This window comes from Empidonax traillii, unplaced genomic scaffold, assembly GCF_003031625.1.
Source record: "Empidonax traillii isolate 1590-97213 ecotype Southwest subspecies unplaced genomic scaffold, ASM303162v1 scaffold22:size5013007, whole genome shotgun sequence".
In the NCBI taxonomy this organism is placed as follows: Eukaryota; Metazoa; Chordata; class Aves; order Passeriformes; family Tyrannidae; genus Empidonax; species Empidonax traillii.
The window spans coordinates 1,836,876-1,857,884 of record NW_020955215.1 but is presented as its reverse complement, the minus strand read 5'-3'; the positions used below and the strand labels follow the sequence as shown (position 1 = coordinate 1,857,884).

The window sequence follows — 21,009 nt, the reverse complement described above, 5'->3', positions numbered from 1 at the left end:
TGGAGCAGGAATGAAATGGCAGCTCCTTTCTGGTGCCCGCAACAGATGCGTCACCAGGGTTTCTGCACGGTTAAAGTACCAGGATTAATCCCTCCCAATTGCTCATTATGTGGCTCCTCATTTCCTATTCCATCAGACACTTTCAGTAGGGTTTAATAATTCCCTGATCTGGGAAAAAATCTTTGGCACGGGACTCCAGGAGGAGTTCTTCCTCGTGAGATTACTGAGGTGTTATCCTGGGTTAGTGCCCAGTTCCTGGATCTGGACATCAGAATAGTTACATGAAACTTCAGTTTTGTCCAGAAAGACTTTGTACAAGTTGTTCTTTTGTTGAATCTTTGTTAATAATTGTTTTCAAAGTTAGTATTTTTTCTTTTTGCACAGTGGTATAAAGGACTTTTTGTTCGTTGAGCTGCAGAAACTTTTTCAGTTCCTGTTTTGTGTCAAACTGTGGATTCCATTTAATTTAACCCATCCTGACTTCGCAAGTGCACCTGGATCAATAGTGGCGCCTGTGGCTATTTTGAAGTTATAATTATGACATAGTCAAGATTCTGTATTATTTTCAATAAAGCATAGAACAAATCTGCATTTTTGAGGTTAATAGCTCCCTCCTCCTTCCCCCAAAACACAACTGGCTCTGATCCTGAGCCGGAGGAGACTGTGTTGTCCTGGCCATCTGTCCTCATTCACTACAGCCTTTTTCAGGGATACAATAAACATACCTGAATTAAACAGAATACTTGCAGCTTCAGCAGAGTCGGTGATGTGAAAACAGATGTACTCTTTCTTTTAGACTGCAGTTCCCTTCTTTTCTCAAACGTGGGTGCCTTTATTTCACAACTGGAAGAATAGGAATTGCATTTTGGAAAGCTCTCACAGTATAGTTACATGCTAAAACAGGGATAACTGGGAAAACAGCCAGAGCAAGCAGATATCAGGTGTTTCATTGCAAAACTGGAAAAGCAGGCATCCTTGAACTACTCTTTTTAAAAGTAAACGAGCATTTGGTGTTATAATGAGGCCTAAGTTGCAAGTTTTTCGACTTTTCCATGTAACAGAAGTGAAATGCTATTTATTTCCTTGTATTTGGTTGAAATGCCCTTTGAAATACTGAATGTAATCTTGCAGGCTGAAAAACTTGTTTCTAACTTCAACTACAGCAGTCATTGTAAGTTTTCTTTCATTTGTATTTGATGTTCTTGTACCTCCCAAAAATAATACAAGGTTACAAAAAATTAATAAGAATGAACCACTGAGGCAGCACTCGAATTGATTCATAGACTCATTGTGCTGAAGGTGTGTGATGTATTGGATAATGGCAGCCAGCCCTTTTCAGGTCCTCGCAGTGTTAATCTTTGTAATATTTTTCTAGAAAAGTGTCTTTTAGGAAATCTTTGGAAATGCCCTTTTTGTTTTCAGAAGCGATATTAATTTTAAATGTTTGTGTGGGCTGGATGCTGCTTGATGGGTTCTTTGGGCTGCTGTTCTTAGTTGTCTTCTCGCTGTATGGCATCTGGTGATGTTTGAGGAAATCTAAACCAGTATTCATAGGTTTACTTTCTGTAAGGGGGAGCTGAGCAGGGGACTCAGCACCGTTCTTGTGTCAAGTGTTAAAGTGTTCTGTGTTGAGTAGAAATAGAATCCGTGGTGCTCTGCATCCAAGTCAGTGTATTCCTTGGTACTTAGGTCACTTTGCATATGTCATTGATAATCCATGTGCCACCATTGTTTCATAATAATATGCTGTCACGTTGGAATAAGCTGTTCTTGCCTCAGTGTATTCAGAAGGGTGAATCAAGCTGAAGGAAAACCAATACATTTGTTAAAATTTCTGTAATGTGACGCCTTTAAACAAAAGCAGCACAAAGAGATAATTTGATAGAAAATTAACAAATCATTCTAAGCTTTCCCCATTACCACTTACTTTATAAATGAACTCAGCTGCACATCTTGGACACAGAGGCAGAGTTTTCTGTTCCTCAGTTAGGAATGAGGGACTTCTCTATTTTTCACCTATTTAAGTGATGCAGTGGCCAAGATCAGCTTCCTGGAAGTTGCATTATGTTCCTTTGCCTCACTCGAGTGGTCTCTGCTGTGGTTTTGTGACTCACAAAGCTGAAGTAATAGGTGAGTTGTGGATTGCTCATTCAATTTGGGCTCCTGTTCTTAAAACTGTGTTCTGCCCTTTAGATGTCATTAGAAGTTCTTAGAAATTAGATCACATAGCTAGAGTATCATAAGTTATCTAGAACCAAGCAATTTTTTTTTTTAATAGCCTTTAGGGTTGATTTGATAGACTTTCTGATTGATTGCAAGACAGTTAATGAGCAAACCTCCAAGTTTTGGAGTTACAAGTTTTATATTGCTTCTGTGGGGTCAGGGGTGAACCTTCTCCCGTGGAGGGTGAACAAGGGGCCTTGTTACTTAATTCCACTGTAACAGAACGTGTTCTTTGAACAGAAAATAACCGTAAATGAGATTGGAATGTTCTCTGAATATTCTCTGAATATTCCAAACCCTCTTAGATTTGCTAATCTTTGAGTTTGTTGCTTATCATTGTGTTCTGGAAGAGTAGCAAAGTTTCTGAACTTGTCCCTGAAGTTTCACAAAACCTTCCATAAATACTCCACAGATTTTTAGAGCTGTGGATTGTCCTTGATGTACAAATTTTGGTTAATTATTACCTTAATTTTTCACAAAAGGCTCTTGAGCCAAGCTTAACATTGTGACAGTCTGATCTGCCTTTAGGACACAATGCACAGCCCCAGCATTCTGCCGGGCTTACTCTCATTGTTCTCACTCATCAGCTGTCCTTTGCTTTTTTTCCTCTCTTTTTCAGTGACAAAGCATTTTGAGCTGTAATCTTGTTAACTGGGCACTGATCCTATTAGTTTGGACTATCTACCTTTATTCCTGAATTCTTGCTTCTGGCTTGGAGGAATGCAGCAGTGTGTGTTTTGATTTTGGATGTTTGTTCACTGTGTAACTGTAAAACACTCTTGGCAAAAGCAGTTATTCAAATTACCTTTGACAGCCACCCTTGATTTTTTTACCATTTATGGTGTGTGTCAGCTGTTTTTCACATCCTTGAGGAAGATGAGCTTCAGATGTGCATTTAAAAAGTGGTCTTCAGACTTGTGATAATATCATGGGATAAGTGATTTTTGTTATCAGTTTTAAATGGAAAACAGCTCTGCTGGAACCAGTTGTGGCTGGTGAGGCATTAGAATTGTTGCACTTAACAGGAAAAGAGACCAGTGAGTGTGAAAAAAGAGATTGCATATGGTTTTGCTTGAAAGGTAATCGAAGTGATATTTGAGTTTAGATATTTGTGAGTTTAAAAACAAAAAAAAATACTGACTTAGTGGTGGGATTTTTTCCAAATATTCTCTTGCAAGCTGAACAAATTATTCTCTACATTTCTGAATTTTTCAGTGCACTACTTGTAAGTATTTTGATGTTGAGAAATTCTCAATTGAGTTGAAAAATCGTAAAGTTTCTGGCAAAAAAAAATCTCTAAGAGAATCTACAGTTTTTATGCTTCTGGTTGTTTACTGCCATGTTGGTGAATAATTATTAATAACAGAATTGTCCCTTTTTCAACTTCACTAAATAGTTCATGCAATGGAAAATTGTGGTCGGGTTTGGTAATCTTAGACATGTTCTCACAACCGATTTTTGCTTTAAGCACTCAAAATGGTGATCTCTTAGCAGTGCTTAAAAGACTATGAGTATCTCTCTCAAACACCTTCATTTTTAAGTGTTTTTGCAGTAACTTTCTGCAGCATAAAAAACCTCAGAACAAGCCACCAAAAAAAGCCCCAAACCACCACCAGAAAAATACCCTTGAAACCCACAAACAATCCCACCCCTCAAACAAATGAGAAGGAAGGTTCTATCAGTACAGTCTCCTATTAATTAACCTTCTATTATTACTAAAGGCTGCATATTGAAGGGCAGAACCACTCTGGTAGGTAAGGAGAAGCCTCTTGTTCCTGTAGCTTGAAATAAAATGGAAGGTAGTATTTTAAATGAATACCTAAAGTGCCTCTACTAAACAAGTAAATGTATTCTTTTAAAAAAAATTTCCTATTTTCTGACAGTCTTAACTTCTGTCTTAATTGGCCTTTGTGGACTCTGTAGAAGCATCCAGGAGAGGCCACAGTTCGAAAGGAAATGGAGCTGTCTTATTTTATTTTTATTTTTTTCTCCTTGCCTTTACTCAGCCTTTACAGTTTCAGTTCAGTGTTACTCCTGTTTGAAATAGCAGAGATAATACTAAAACACTCTTTTTCCTCAGCAATGTTTCTTGTCCCCACTGTGGATTAATGACTCACCTTCTGAAATGAATTGAAACTTCTGACTTTTGCAGGAGAAACTTGACTCCTCACTTCCTACCAGGTGTTAATGTAGCTTATTAAACAGCTCAGCAAAACTGCGAGTCAGCTGCATGTTTGCAACATAACACTGGGCAGATGAAACCACCTTATTGCCGAGGAGATGAGTTGTGCTGACATGCTTGATGTGTTCATATTGCTCTCAGAACTGTACAAAAAGTGATACAGAATTTTATTTATAGAGTGTATCCAACTCCATAGCGTAGGGTGTTCATGGCTGTGGCTTTATTTAGTACTTGGGTGGCCTAATTCATGCTCTCCATGGCAACTAACGTTAGGTGACATCTGCTAAGTATTCCACTTCAGTATTTCAGTCATGCCATATTATGCTCATTTATATTACTCCTAGCTGACTAACAGTTAAGTGCTTTTCCAGTTTCAAGGGAGATAAATTAGAAATATAAAATGTGTCAATTTAGACGTGAGTCTTTGATGGATCACCTTTCTTTTGTGTGTTACTTTGGTGTCTGTTAAAAACTCAAGTTAGTGTATTTTTGCAGGCATGATACAATTTCCAGTTTATCTGCAGTGTCATTGTTTGTCAAGAGATGTCTGTGCTGAGCAGTCTAGAACATGAGAGCAGAAAGGACCACTTTGGTCCAAATGTAGCACCTGTTTTGGACAGTGGGCTATTCTTTCTGTGAATCAGTCAGGTGCAACATCAAAACTTTCTAGGCCAGCAGGGCAGTGCTCATGATTGTGTTGTTGGGCAGAGAGAGCTGCTGTGCCTCAACATAACGTTTGTACTCATGGGGTTTTATTTGTTAATGACCTTCTCCCTCTTCCTGTCCCCCTGTATCTATAAAGAATAGTTGCATAACTCCGTAGCTGCCTTGCTGAGCTGTTTGAATACATGATTGCAGAGGTCACCACCTTCCCGTCTTTTCTTGAGGTCTTTTCTGTCCTTGTTGGGATTTGGATTTCCTTTCCTGAGTGGTGGTGACAGGGCTTGCAGTGTTGTTCCCAGTTACTTCGCTTTCTGTGTAGAGCAGCTGCACTTCTACTGCTCAGGATTACTTGGTATTTTTCAGTGATATCAAGAGCTCTGTGATTATAGGGAGGTCAGTGTTGTCTCTTTAGTCAACCATCTGACTAATGCCTGGTTCAGAGACTTTTGTATAAATGACTTAGGGCTTGCAGAACTGGGACACAGTTCCAGAGTGTTCATCAGTTCAGTGTCATTTGGTTTTCTGTAGGATGTCTGAATCCTTTGTGTTCATGAGGCCTTCCAGACTGGCATGTTCACCCTCATGTGCCTGCTGACTTGTCAAACTTAATAATTAGGTGATCTCAGGTAATTCTAGTAGTAAGTTCTTTCCAACTTGCCTGTTCACTGTACATTTTTGTTCTAACAGCTTTTTTGATACACCTTAGTTCTTCCATTTAATCTCAATATTTGTCACATGAACTCTTCCACTTGTTGCTGGGAAACTAATTACATAGGACTGCACAGAGTAATCATAGGGTCACATACTGTAATTTATGAAAGTGGCGAAAGTTTATGTGGTGTCAAAGAAGTCAAAATCACCCTCTTTGTAATGTGAGTATCAAGATTTCTGAAAGTGTAAAGGTTTGAGTTTAAATATTCAAGCGTTGGAAGCATTGTGCTTCCCTGCAGTGAGGCACCCGGGGATGTTTCTTGTCTCACAAAAGCACGACCTCCTGCAGTTCTGTTTGTAATTCCCGGTTGCCACAGCCTCCACTGGAATAGTCAGTGATGGAGTTGACAGAAACCTTTAGTGGAGGATGAGCTGCCTGGCAAAGCAGGTGTTGATTGAGGAGAGCTTTTATTGAGTTGGAACAAAATAGTCTTGTTACACTTGCTCTGGTGGTGGGAAGAGTTTCTTGACACTGAGCTCATGTTCCGGTTTTTAATATTATATATTATAATATATTACATATATTAATATGCAATATTATATATTAAATTTTTATATTTTCTAATATAACCTGTAGGCAAAATGAGGTGCCATTATGCGGATAGTGCCTTTACTGCCTTCATAGTTTCTGAATGCTGGGAACTGAGGTTTCTTCACCAGTGACTAACAGCTGTCATTTAGCACATCAGTTAATGTAGTTCATCTTGATCTGAATTTGATTTTTTTAAATGCAGATCTTCTGAATCCTTTTATTTATCGCTAGACCTGTCACGCATCTTTGGTAATTGTGCTGGGTTTGTTACCTTGTTTTAATTAGTAATGCCAGTGTAGTGGATGAAATTGCTGGTTATCAGCTGAAATTGTGTAAGTGGCACAGTAGTCAAATTGAGCCTTTGCCTGCATTCTGTTTGCCCTTCACCTTCCTCCTTTCTTTGCTCGTTTACCTATCCCTGTTTGACCCTTCCAAAGGAAGATACACTGGATGTGAAGAAAATACTCTTAATAACGAAATGAAGTATTTTTGTAGTTAAATAAAAAACCCAAACCAGGCTATTAACAAACACTTTCTCAAACATTTATTTTGTCCTTGACATTATTTACAAAATAAGGAGTTACTGAAGTGGACATTATAGTATTTTTGAAAGATGTAACTCTAAAAGCATAGAAGGATTTTAAGTTTGGGGAGACCTGACTACAGTATTTGCCACCAAATACTAGATGTGCATCAAGACTTCCCTTGCTTGTCTCAAGGTTAGTCAAGAGAATCAAAAAAAACACTACCTGTGAGTTAAAGTGAGCATTCACTTACGTGATCTGGCATCGTACCTGCTGTGTATTATTTGGAAACTGAGCAAACCACTGCGCCGTGTGACTTGGTTGTTCACTAGAACTGGAATACTGAAATGCAAGAGGTTGGAGACTTTCAGCTGCCTGCGTGTGCTGAGGCCATAGATCAGCCTCCGAAACCACATGATTTGGAAGCTCGTTGACGTGGCAAGTGTTGGTCTTTCACATCAGACAAGTCACTGAAGTCAAATTAAGGTCTCCGTGCTCAGCCTTGAACCATGCTCTGATAGAAGGCTTCATAAAGGATATTTACTGCATTCTGAGTGCTCTGGAGTCATTTGATAAGTAGCTTTAAACAGAGGAGGGAAGGGAGAGTGACGAAGCATTTTCCTGCCTGTGAGCTTGGGCACTCCTTGACAGATGAGTATGGACCAGGGTTCCTAACAGCTGTGTCAGATGTTCCAGTGTGACACTGCCAGTTAAAGGGTAAACTGAACTATTCCTTGTAAGTCTGTCCTGTGAATGTTTTGTGTAAAGGAAATATTCCTAATGGGATGTAAAGCACTATGAGAATCAACCAGAGAAATAATGAATTTTCCTAGTCCAATAAGTTAGCTTCTCTTTTTGAAATAATCCATTGTATGTAACTCTACCAAACCCAAAGTGAGCTCTCAAGTAGTTAAATCTCTCGCTTCTGCTTTTGTCTCCCCTCCAAAACTCTTCCTGATTAAATGTACTGCTGCTGTTGCTTCCTCAGCTTTAGTATGAGAGGGAGGACTTTAAGTGTGTGTGTGGGGGGAAAGGTCCATGCAGTCCCTTTTAAGGGACATGTGTGCTCTGAAATGCCAATGTCACCTAATAATTGCCCAGGGCTTTGTATGGATCATTCCTTTAGTAGTTCACTCCAGGTTTCCTTCCTGATGCGGTATTAGGTCTTTAAAGATTTCTCTGTGGGACATCAGCTTTTACATATTGTAATATCTAAGTTTTCCTAAGAAGAGCCAAGACTTCTGCTGTTTTTACGTTCACAGCTGCCAGTAGTAGCAGTTCCTAGATTTCGAATGGACATGATGTAGCCTTACTTCTAATCCCATTTTCCCTGGAAATGTTCCAAGGGAAATGAAAACTTACTTGGAGTGTTAGCAAAGTAAATAAAACACAAGTTACTCCGATACTCTGGAAGAAGTTCCAGTTGCCAGTAGTGAAATGAATAGGTGCCACAGTCTTCTGTGAGGAACTACAGGCAGGTAATGATGAAAATGAAATGTTAAGATCTTCTGTCTTATTTCTTTGTCTTGCAGAGCTGAATATGCTTTCCACCAGTGCAGAACGATCAGGAGATTAAAATTTTCTTGTGCCTGTGCAGAAGTAGGACAAATGGAGGTTGTGCAATCAACCTGAATTACTTCACTTAACTCAGCAGACAGATCCCTGTAGAGGAACCAAAGGCTTTTTAAACTGTATCTCCCAGGGTGGGCTTACTTTGCATCAGCTCCACTTTTTCTGTGATGCTGTAACTAAATTTTCTTAGCTCAGTTGAAAGCTGATCTTTGATCCTTTTCCCTTGCACTGCATCTCTTGGGCACTGAACCATTACTATGCTGAACAATTACACTCAGCATCTGACTTGGATTTCCACTTCTTGAAAAAAAAATATTTTATTTAGATTTTGACTTACTACTTGGAATGCTTCAATTTAGCTCTTTCTCTCCAGACATTTTCTCAACAAACCTAAATTTCATGGGACAGAATCCCTAGGCAGGTAACTTGGTCCAGGTTTCACTATTCCACATGACCATTGTGTTTCATTTTTACCTGTGACCCATGGAGTTGTTTACAGAGCATTGTCAAAACTAGTTTGCATTGGTGACTTTGACAGGAACCAAGAAGTAGATTTGTAGGCCTCATCAATAATTCTTGAACTGAAGCTGGTCATTAAGAACTTCTCTGAACCACAGTATCTCATTTTGACACTCCATCTTCCATTTTTAAAATTCTCTACTTGGTTGCTCTTGCAGTTGAGAGTCGCTGCTGATCACTCCTCAGAACGGCCTAGGCAGGCAGGTCGTTTTAAAATACATACATTTCATGGCCTGGTGTCAGGTTGCAGTGTGAATATTGACCTTTTTTAATATTACAAACTTAATCAAATAATACTATCAGCATTCATTCCTAGTTGAGTCACTGGTAAGTTTGGGGTCTTTTTGTGCATTGTTGTACATTCAGTGAAGTTCTAGAAGGCAAAAACTGATAAATAGCACTTACAGTCTCTGTATGGTCAGTAACATGTTGGAAGAAAACTGTTCTGTTGACATTCAGTTTGAATGAGTGCTTGCAGAATGCATATTTTCTGCCTCTCATTTTGATGTAGGGACCGAATAAAGGTCCTAGGTTGATCTGTAAAACAAGGAGGGTGAGCCACATATATAGCTTTTATCAAGTTTATAACAGTGCAGTGTGAAGTGCATGGTTTCTACTAGAATCATGACAGTGGGAAGGTACAGGCTTGAAAGAAATCCAAATATAGAATCTTTTCTCTGTGCTTTGTAAACATTTTACTTTATTACCCCAGCTAAGCTTGGAATCCTATGGGTACCAAGGAATTTGTTGACTTTATCACTGTAACTATTTTCCAGACAACTATGCATTAGTCTACTGGAGTATTGCCTAAAGTGGAAATACAGTCTATACAGATATTGAAGTCACAGCTGCTACTTAGAGCTGAATCCTGATTTTTCTTTCTTTTTAATGGGAATGCTCTTATTATGAGGTACATTCTTGATGTATCTTGTCTGTGCCACTGTTGTTGGAAACTTCAGTTCTCTTCCAGGAGGGAGATGGTTAGTGTCTTATCCCTGGACTCCTGGCACTAGATTCTTATTATTAGGACTAGGTGCTTAGCAAAGGCAAAATTGCAACCTTTTGATCAATAAGGTGGCATGTCAGCTTTATAAACAGCTTTTCACACACAGCTGTCACTTAACTAGGTATTTGGAACATGCAGAAGGACTGGAGAGGAGAATGTTCAAGTTCTGTCTTTCTGTGCCCATTTAAAATACGGAAATTCACAGCTGAGATGGGCTGGAGTGAAGGCTGCAACTCCAGGTCTTCTAAGGCAGCTTTGGTGATGAGATACTGTCCCCCAGTTGCAGATACAAAGCAGTGCTATGATGGAAATGCTTGACATAGATTGGAAAGAAAAATACACATGGAAGGACTTCTACTTGTCCTCACAGCAGTGGTAACCTCTATTTTATGCTCAAAATTGATATATAAGGCACTTAAAGGTGAATATCAGAGTCTGGCTCTGATTAGTGTTTTGTTTTATATGTATTTTTGCTTTTATGGGCACTTAAATGCTTTTGCCTTTATCAAAATACAATGAAGAGCCTTTATATTCTGCTTAATTGGACAGTAGAGCTTGATTGCCATTTCTTAAATTTGGAAATAAATTAAGGCATAGTGTATGAGTTAACTACAGAAGGTGCTTTGGTCTGAGCAGAGAAGTGAAACCTGAACACAAAACCTAAAGCATGTAAAGATCGTTCTGTGAAGTGAAATGATGCAGGAAACAGTGAGTGTAAGATGTCCTGCAGATGAGTTTCAATCCAAATGTTGTACATACACCTCAGAACACAGACACGTAATGGCTGCTGCTTTGCTTGCATTTTGATTCTGCTGTTTGGCATTTCAGTTGCTGAAGTGTAGTAGTGGTTTTTCTTAAGGGCAAATTAAATTTGCACACACACACTTGCCAACTTGGGTATTCTGGTTTGTGCTCAGACTTCTGTTTCCAGGAAAAATAAGACACTGCTGGCCTTAGTCTCTTGTTAGCTTTTCAAGACTGAACATTAGTCTTGTGCCCTCGCAGCCAGGAGGGCTGGTGGTATCCTGGACTGCATTAGAATTCCTGCTAATGCTGCATCATGTGCTTTGTTGCAGGTGGTATGGTCAAGAAAAGGACTACAATGTTCTAGTCATGGATCTTCTTGGGCCCAGCCTGGAAGACCTCTTCAACTTCTGTTCTCGCAGGTTTACGATGAAAACAGTACTTATGCTAGCAGACCAGGTATGTACAGCCTTGGGGGGAGGAAAATAAAAACCCCAGGGGATTTTGTGCAATGTTGTTCTTTTGAAGTGGGTTAAATAATGTTTAATGCAGAGTTTTATACGTCTAAGTGAACACTTGACCTATATAGGATGAAATAATGGTGGTTTCTGTGAGCTCTGGCCTACAAAATGTGCATAGTGGGAGGACAGTGCAGCTACCAGCTTCTTCATCTGCAGATCCAACAAGGGCAACTTCATTAAGGTATCAAGACTAATAGGAGTGGATTAACTCCCAGTATCAGCCATGAGGGTAGAAGGTCTGAAGCAGCCTCCAGTTATGGAGTGGGACCTGTTACTCAGTTATTCAGTGCGTTCTGTTATGTGTTGGCCAACTGTGGACATGTGGACAACGTGTATGTCTGGGTCTGTTCTCACTGACTGTCCCTGTGCACTCACACTCTCCTGTAATTTCTAGGACCAAACATGAGCTAATAAATACTGTCTTGCTTGTTTGGTCCTCAAAGACAGTTCTTAAAGCTGTTAGTGGAGATGCCACTCCTCAGACTTAATCAAGGCTTCTAAAACTGAAATCTTAAGCCTTTTTTTCTAGCAGTTGATATTTTTCCAACTTGGTCATGAGAATACAGCATTTCAGATGGGCAGCCATATTTATTTCCTACTACTTAATGAGTGGCTTAATTGTGCTGCTTCAGCTCCTTGAAAAGCAGTGAGTGTTTCTGGAGCTGAATTTTCAATGGTAGTTTAAATTTCATCTAATATTACGTAATTGATGTTAGTACCAAGCTGTCACTTGGCCAGATGCTCGTAGAATCCCAGGCTCTTGGCCAAGGAAGCTCATGGCATTTGTATGGAGACAAGGGGTCAGCTGTCCCTGTTCTCAGCTGCCCTAAGAGAGTGATGTGCTTGCTTTGGAGAGCCATTTGCCTTGCTCACTTAGAGTCTGGGTGTTACAGCATCTCCAGGGAGTCTGTAAGGATTTTGTGCAGTATCCCTTTGGGTGACAAACACTAATTCTATGTCACCTGGGAAACAGAGAGGGAAAGTGTGATATCAGTGCTCAGAGCTGGCTTTGAGGGCATAGTCCAGTGGAGCAGCTGTTGGGGGTACCCACACGTGTAGCAATTCAAATGGTTAAAGGCTGCACGAGGAGTGTGTGAGGAGCTGGGAGGCTGTGCCTCATAACCCGTGTGCTGGGATCTCACACACAGGAGATGGTGTGACCCCGTCTGATGATGCAGATGTGCCAGAGTTTCTCTGCGTCTCCACTGCTGACAGATTTTCCGGGATCACGGTAGCCTAGATATGACAGGATGGGCCTCAATCAAGTTGTTACTTGCTCCATGAAAACTTACCTGGAAGAGTGACGTTTGATGATGAATGAATAACCAGATGAATGAGTAACTGGGGTGGGGGGAGGGAATGAGCTTTAAAATTGTCTTCTGTTTGAAGTAAGAGAAAGAAATGGTTCTTTAATGGGGCACTATAGTTAGAAACATGAAGTTCAGTATCTAGGAAATAGTTCAGATATTTCATCTGCCAGTTCCTGACAGAGATTATGGAATTTTAACATATAATACAGATAAATTTATTTGAACAGTATTTAAAAAACGATGAGTTTCATTAAGCAAATACATAAACCGAAGTTGCAGAGTAAGGTAACACTAAAAATTCATGTTTTCATTGAAGGTTTAAGTGAATTTTGTTCTCTCATTGAAATCTTACATGTTATGTTGCTGGTTTTTTTTACAGATGATCAGTAGAATTGAATATGTGCACACAAAGAATTTTATACACAGAGACATTAAACCAGATAACTTCCTAATGGGTATTGGGCGTCACTGTAATAAGGTTAGTCTAAAGCTCTTTGTTTAAAAATCCAAAGGGAATGCCTGTGGGATTTGATTCAAGCTGCACAACTTTAGTAAAATTAATTGCTAAAACTGATATTTTGGATGCTAAACCACAGTTCTTTGAGGTGAGAACTTGTTTTTTTTGTTGTCCACTTCTAAATGCAGTGGCATACACACGTGGGTCTCTGACTCATCTAGATGATTTCTAGACTTGCAACAAGATTGTAAACTAACCCTATAGAATACTTAGCTACTCCTATCACTGCTGGAGTTTGTTATTGAGATGACTGTTGAAACAGAATTTTCTTCATCAATGATAAAACCAAATCTTATCTTTGGCTTTGGGCCTGACTTCCTGGGATGAAAACAGTTTGTGCCAACGTGGGAGCTGCTGACCTACCAGTCATCAAGGCATTAAATCTTGCAGTGACAGACTGGTAAAGAGAACACTTCGTCCATCAGAATTGTGGATAAGATTAAGACTCAACATTTAGATGCCTTTATAAATAAAAGAAATTATGCAAATAATTTGTTGGATGGAAAACTGTTAAGATGTAAAATACCTGAATGTGTTGTAGGACAAAAACTTTTTCTCAATTAACTTTGTGGGGGGGAAAAAGCTGGGGGGGGCGGGCTGAGGTTGTTGCACTTTTTGGGCTGGGTAAACATAGTCAGAAGTGCATGTTTCTTGTTGAAAACCTTACATAGAGGACAACTTTTAATTTTTTATTTTTAGTTTTCTTGAGTGAAATATGCTTAACCCTGCAATTGATATGTCAAGCTCGGGCAGACAGGCAGCATTGGCAATGCATTAAGCATGCTACTGAATAGAAATTAACTTCAGGACAAATGTATGTGATCAAGCTGTTTATTGGAAGCAAGATTCCCACTTACCTTCTCTATATGCCATCCAAGAATGTCTCATCTCTTTAGGCACTACTAGTATTAAAAATGTTTACCTTTGTTTGCCTGTATGAATGCCAACTTCAGGGCCATGAACATTAGAAGGGGAAAGCTTGAATAACATGAGATAACAGCTTTTGTCTGAAGAGGTGCAATGCACTGAGTGTTTAGATACAACCATTGTTGGAAAAGTTTGTAATTCCAGCTGAAAGACAGTCTTTATGTAATCTTGTTGCTGTTAAACTTTGCTTGTTCCCAAGTTTCATACTTTCACTCTGTACAGCTCTATTTTTCTCTGCTGTGTTGAGCAGTTAGGCTCCTTAGTTTTCTGGCATGACTTGTAGTATAACTTGAAAACTTTTATTTTTGTTTTTTCCTAGTTTTCTGATTTCAAGTTGTTCTTTTTTGGGCCATTTTTCTATACTTTTGCACAGTCATGCTATGTCGGCATTGCTGCACTGTAATTCATCTTCGTGTGGATTGATGGCCTAGAAATTGCTGCTGTGCTTACTTTAGAGGAGGAACACGTTAGATTTGCATCCACTGAAACAAAATACAAAATTGCCTGTAAACTATTATATTTTTCCCCATTAGTAGCTTAGTTAGGGAGTCACACAATTAATATGGTGGTAAAACACTGTCTGTGGTCATGGGCTTCATTTATGTTTCGGGGATTAGAAATTAGGGAGATAATTCCTGACCCAAGTGCAGATTGATAGTTGTACGTGAGCAAAATGAGGATTAGGTTACTTCAGTTTGGAATCAAGTGCTTTATCCAGGAAACACTTGCCACCATACAGTACTTAATGTTTCTTTTTGTAACTAAGTGCAGTTTTGGGGTTTTTAGACATAACTGTACACAATTTAAAGAAAATCAGCCACAAAGTCTAGAATAGCATGGTAATCTTGTTCCAGTAGCTTCCTGTCAGTTATATTGAAAAACAAAAATTGATTTTTTTTCCAAATTCTAATTTGGTGATTGGGAGAAATTTTGCTCCCACCTTAAAAGATAAATTTCCAGCTCTGCTAGAAATAAGCCCTGCATGCTTATGAAAGTAAACTTTAAGGTGACTAAATGCCTTCTACCTCTTCCTTACTGAAGATTTACTTTTTCTAATGTCTTTTGGGGGAAGGGCAGTTTGTGGAACCAAAGGCTGCTTTTGTAAGCAAAACTTAAATTTCCTTTTTTAATAGAGCCAAATGTCACCATTGCTATCCCTGGTCAAGGCAGTGCCATTTTGGAGCGGCTCACGGTTGAAATTTACCTTGTCACATCTTTCAAATTTTCTCCTTGGAAAAAAATAATAAATATTAATAATAATAAAAAAAGACGCAAATATACATAGTTTTTTTGAAAACTACAGTGCTTGGTGGAAGAAGGATGGCATTTGGCTACCCTGTTCTTTCTCGAACGCCTCGGTGTTGCCTGTCTGCGCCGGCCAATGTTGCAATGTAAGCAATACTGTTTGATGCACTGCCACCCTCTATTGTTTGTTCAGTGTTTAGAATCTCCAGTGGGGAAGAGGAAAAGAAGCATGACTGTTAGTACTTCTCAGGACCCATCTTTCTCAGGATTAAACCAGGTCTGAACTGTCTCCTATTCCAACCTCAACCCCAAATTCATGTGCTTTATTTTGGGTTTGTTTTTTTTTTTTTTTTTTTTTTTTTTTTTTTTTTTTTTTTTTTTTTTTTTTTTTGGTTGGTTTTTTGTTTTGTTTTGTTTTTATGGAGAATGTAGACCTTGCAAAAGCACCTCTTATGTTGGCATTATTCAGACATACTTGGCAAACATGTAACATTACTAAGATGTTTCCCTGTGGCGCTTGTTTAAATTGTGGAATTATTTCTGAACTTCGATAGGGCTAAATGTACGTGCTTGATTTTAGGTGCAGGTTTGATTTTTGGCCTTTAAAAGTCAAAGGCAATCTACTGAATGTGTTGAAGGATAGACATGCCACCCTGGTGAAAATATCAGGGCTCCTGCTTGCCTTCCCGAAGGGTTCCTGCAGTGTCTGTGGATGGCACGTGGAGAAGTTCTGTTGTTTCTTCAGCCAGACTCTTTCCTGTACAGTTTTTGTTCAAGATCTCCCCAAATGTGTAATGAAGACTAATGTTTTCATCCATTGTGCTCTTAAAATGAAACTGCTCAAACAAGCTGTGTCTTAGAGAAGCATGAGCTTATCTTGTAGTGTTAAATGTGATATTTCTTCTCTTTAAGAGAGGATGAATTGGAGAGAAAGGAAGACATATGCCAGTTGGTAGCAGGACAGCTGGAAATTGCTGAATATGAATCATAGCTCAGAAGTTTGGCCATAGAATTGTTCCGTAGCTTTCCACAATAGTCTCCATGGATTAAATCCCAGGCAGATAGCTGCTGTACACAAGCTGACAGCCTTCTGTTGTCTGCTTCTGAAACTTTCTTATCAGAGGCAGAGACTTTGATCTGCTTGTCTAGTTGCTCTTGGCAAAAATTGTGCCCTACTTCTCCAGTTTCCTGCTGATAGTGCAACAAACAGAGTTCAGGTGGGATGAGGTTATCTGTGGGAAAACGTCTGTTCTGCTGACTGGCATCGGGACGTTCTGTGCTCCTCCAAACCGGGCTGTGTCTTCTGCCTTAATGCCTTCCACCCATATAGAGGGAAATACAGAATCATCCTGAGCAAGGGAACAGATTAAACCTCCCCAGGAAAATTGGTGCTGTAAAATAATACTCAGTTATTTGACCAGCATAAACCAGGTCTTTGTTGTGGACCAAATCAGTAGATAAGGGATTGTGTTCGAGCTGAGGCTTTGCTTCTATGGAAGTGGCATTTGCAGTGTAGTAATCACATAAAGCTTTACACTGTCTGCTCTGGGAGCTTTGTATCAAATATTTCCTGGTATATCAAATTATTTCCTGGTAGCTCGAGAACATGTCCATGCTCACCTGTAGTAGCAGCTGTGGCGGGTGCAATAAAGCCAAGACCCCTATTTTGCTGAGCTGTCTGAGCAGTGTAGTTTGAAAAAGTTGGGTTTATGGCCTCTTACTCAAAGCATTCTGGCTTCCAAGGTGACTTGCACCAGAACAGCACGGGTAGAACTGCTGTGCCTTGGATTTTTCATATAAATCATGGCAAGACTTCAACCCCACGTTTTCTGCTCCAACACCAGTAGTTAGAGGTTTTTAGCTTCTCTTCTCCCTGTCTATACTGTCTTCTTACACCAGAATTCTAAAACATCCGTACTGTGCAATTCAGAAACTTTCAGTCTTTCAGTATCTTGGATACTTGCATGTTGAGTGTCACTGTGTAATTCAGAGCACTTCCAGTGTGCCAGAGTGACCCTTTGTTGCAGCCTTGGTACACCTGCATGTCGTCTCCAGTTTGCTTTTAAAGCATCTTCTGTTCTCTAATCAGTTTTAAGCTGATACTGAGTTGCTTTTTACTGAGACTTTATCGAACCTTAAATATCTTCTTTCAGTCACATCCTTCCCCCCCTCAAGGTAACTTTTGCAGCATTCATTAATCTGTAGGGGTTGTAGTCCTTGATCCTGTAGCATTAATCCAGACTTGGATTCAGGAGCTCATGATGTGTAGCTTGGAGACTGATGCTAGAGTTTTAAACATTCCTTAGGTACTTCTGCCTCACCTTTTTTTCTACCTAGTCCTGAAATCTTGTGAGAAGGTACTGTCTGGATTAACCCTTGTGGGTGGGCTGGCTGTGTCATCTTACTGATAGTGAGGTGTTGCTAAATACCAAATCATTGGTCAAACTTGGTTAGAAACCCAAATTAACTTCCATTAGGAGACTTCAGCTTCCTGGCTGTTACAAAATCGTTAGTGAGTGTCATGCTGCTGTGATAGTGTCTGGGGAGTCTTACTGAGCGAAGAGCTCAGAGCAAGATGTCTTGTTTGCTGTTGAAGGTTTTGACCTCGTGCTCTGCAGAATGGTCGCTGTTCCTTGAGTCAGGAGGTTGCAGGATGTGCATCCTGTGCATTTAGCTGCTGAGCTGCCATTAACTCTGTGTGTGTGACCTGCTCCAGTGCCAGTGGGACCCCAGTTTCTGGGGTGCTTTCACTGTGCCAGTTCCTTCCTCAGCTGTGCACTGTAGTCATCGAGCTCATGTGATAGGAACTGCAATAGTAGTATAAAATAGTTGTAGAACTAAGATGCACATGCTTAGTAGCACAATCTAATCTATTCGAGTGGATTGAGAAAAGGCTTGAACTAATTCACTATTAAGTTTTTAACTGACTAGTTAAAGCTGGTTGCGCCTCTGCACTGTTACTTTGCTTCTTTTAACTGTAGGCTGTTACGTTGTCTTGGGTGTCTTAAAATGTAGCTAATGCTCAGTAAAAGAAATAGGGAGTTTTTTGAATTGTATAGGAATATAACCTGTTTTCATTTTTCTTTAAGTTATTCCTTATTGACTTTGGTTTGGCCAAAAAGTACCGGGACAACAGGACAAGGCAACACATACCATACAGAGAAGACAAAAATCTCACTGGCACAGCTCGATATGCCAGCATCAATGCACATCTTGGCATTGAGCAGAGGTGAGTGCAAGATTCACGCTGTGCTTTGGAGGCAGCAAGGTGATCTCTGTAAGCTTCTCAAGTGTCTGAACTAATTTTATATGAATAAATGTATCCACCATTTTGCAAGTGTTTTTCTTTTTGGCTGCCTGTGCAAGGGAAAGGGAAAAAAACAAGCACCTAATTTGCTTCTTGAAGAGACTCTGTGTCTTGCAGACATGAAGTGGATGTTGTGCATACTGTTTTGGCTTTTTAAAGGCTAAGGCATACTTTGATGTGGATCTGTTGGAGGACCTTCACAAAGGTGCACTTTGCTGATGTGTTGGTACCTGTTGACACCACTGTTGCCTGGCTTGAGATGGCTTTCTGTAACCGGAGTGTTCTAAAGCTGATGTCCTGTTTTCTCACTCTCTTCAAGTCTGTAAACTATTATTTCTCCTTTTGCCTGCAAGCAAGTCTTAAATATCTCCACTCAAGCTGTATTTTAGTTTCTGGTATAGTCATAGTCATGTGTCTGTATATATGTACAAATATAGGTGTGTGTATATATATCTGTTTGAGCTCTGGTTAATCATTTTTTATCATCTGGATCAAAAATATATTACTCCTACAGTATCCCGACAGTGGTTCAGTGGAGAGAGCACTTTGAGTTGATTGGAAGTGTTAGGTACTCAAGAGATATTAAAGGGATGGCTCTCTCCTTTTCCTTACTATGTACCTAAATATTCTAATATACAAGTGTAATAGTGTGGCTTTACCACATGATGCTGAGGTCACTTGGTTGGTTAAAACTTTATGAATGTCTGTGGCTCTGACTTTCATTTTAATCAAGATGGAAACAACAGAATTTCTAGTGGTCAACTTCAGCAGAACGTGCAACCCACAAATAGTTGGTGCTTTAAAATGCTCCATGTTCTTCTGTGCTTTAATTTCCTTAAGGGTATTTTATTGCCTGTCAGTGTCATTATTTAAGCCTACTTGACATGTGGGTCAAGGAGCGTAAATGACAGGTGTAATTTCTGAAGTAAGTGCATTTCATAGATCCCAAACAGCTCTGGTAAGGGAATAGCTGTGCAAGCACCTGAGACCGAATGAGGGATTTGCAAAGGATTGTTGCTTTTGAATTTAATTGGAGGTCTTATACCATATCTGCTGCTAATGGGAAATCTGTAATGATTAGAAACGTAGCTTGGTACGTGCTAAAAGCTGCTAAACTGTCTAGATCAAGCCCAGTGGTGAGACAAACAAGTAATAAATTCCTGTAATCAGGAGAAACCAGTTCTGAAGTTTATGGCAGAATATTACAGCTGTTAGTCCTGTGCTTTTATCTGTTGCAGAACATGTTTTCCTGTAGGTGGTGACGGCTGTGCTCAAGGAGCTGTTTGCGATGTTATCCATTTTAGTAATGGAGAGTGTTGTCCTGTTTTCCAAAGCCTGAAAATCACTTCTATGAATATATGCTCAAATTTAATGTACCCCTTAGTGATGTGCAAAACTGTTTCCTACAACAGAATCATGACATTAAACATTGGAAGAATGAGCTGGATGGGGGATGGAAACTATTCATGCCTTGGCTTCTGAATTAATCACTGCCTTTTCAGGAAACGTAACTTTATGTCATGGCCCCATACAGGTTCCCTGAATCCTGTTGATGATTAAAATCTGCAATTCTAATAGAAGTAGCAAGTTTTGCAGGCTGGAGTTTGTGGTCTCAGTATAATTTTTCGTCCCTCTGTCTTTGTCTGTGGTTTCATGTTGCAGCTGAGATGATCTCAGAGTGAGCTGCTCTTGAGAGGAGGGAACCAATCCTCTCTTCCCTGACCCATTAGTGATTTTTTTTGCCTTGTGATAAAAGGTTTAGAGAGTGAAGGTGATCTTCTGGGATAGCTTCCTGAACTGGTTCCCCAGAGGGTTAGAGAGTTGACTCACCATTTAAATCCTTTTATTGCAGATCTGGGTTGGCAGAGCAGCAGCAATATCCACCAGGTTCTCTCCATGAGGGAGCTGGGAGGAGAAAAATAAGTTATTTTTCTGTCTCATGTTAAATAGATGTCAGCTGCAGAGGGGCAGTCAGGAAGAATCTGATTTTACCACAGCTGGGAAGAGGCAACTATGCCAAGAGGAAAAAAATCGTGGAGCGTGTTTTCCACTTCAGTGAACTGTACTAGTCTTAGCACTCGTGAAAGCTGTGTAGCAAAGCACGATGGTATTCACTGGGCTGACGTGGGGAGCTGGAGCATGTGCAGAAAACATTTGAAGCCTTTACATGAGAGTTGGTGTGCAAGTTCTCAGTGAAGTCTGTGGGTGGGTCACTTCGGAGTTCTCCAGCTGCCCCAAAACAGGCTTCTTATGGGAAGAAAGCAGAGGCATCTCTCAGGTTGATGCATGCACATTTCAATATTGCTTGTTTTTTTAAAAAACAAAAAACAAAAACAAAACAAAAAAACCCCACCCAACAACACCAAAAACAACAACACAAAACCCAGAAACAATTCAGAGTTTTTTCACAGAAGTGAAGGAAGGACTGTGCCCTTTAGGGGCTGGATGGTCAGGATTGATCCCAGCCTAAGACAAGATTCAGGGAAAAAAATCTTCATTAAGGAAG

At 39.8% G+C, this 21,009-nt stretch overlaps 1 protein-coding gene across 8 annotated transcripts in view; it reads left to right on the top strand.

Annotated features, from left to right (window-relative positions):
- CSNK1A1 (casein kinase 1 alpha 1) overlaps positions 1–21,009 on the top strand; it is a 36,668-nt gene that overhangs the window by 1,929 nt on the left and 13,730 nt on the right. For 5 of the 8 annotated variants that reach the window (XM_027901675.1, XM_027901666.1, XM_027901708.1 and 2 more), the window contains exons 3-6: positions 11,009–11,135; positions 12,887–12,985; positions 15,390–15,473; positions 18,286–18,425. In XM_027901675.1, coding sequence (XP_027757476.1) covers positions 11,009–11,135; positions 12,887–12,985; positions 15,390–15,473; positions 18,286–18,425 — 450 coding nt within the window. The remainder of the gene's footprint in view (positions 1–11,008; positions 11,136–12,886; positions 12,986–15,389; positions 15,474–18,285; positions 18,426–21,009) is intronic. The other 3 variants (XM_027901683.1, XM_027901726.1, XM_027901717.1) reach the window with 1 other exon arrangement.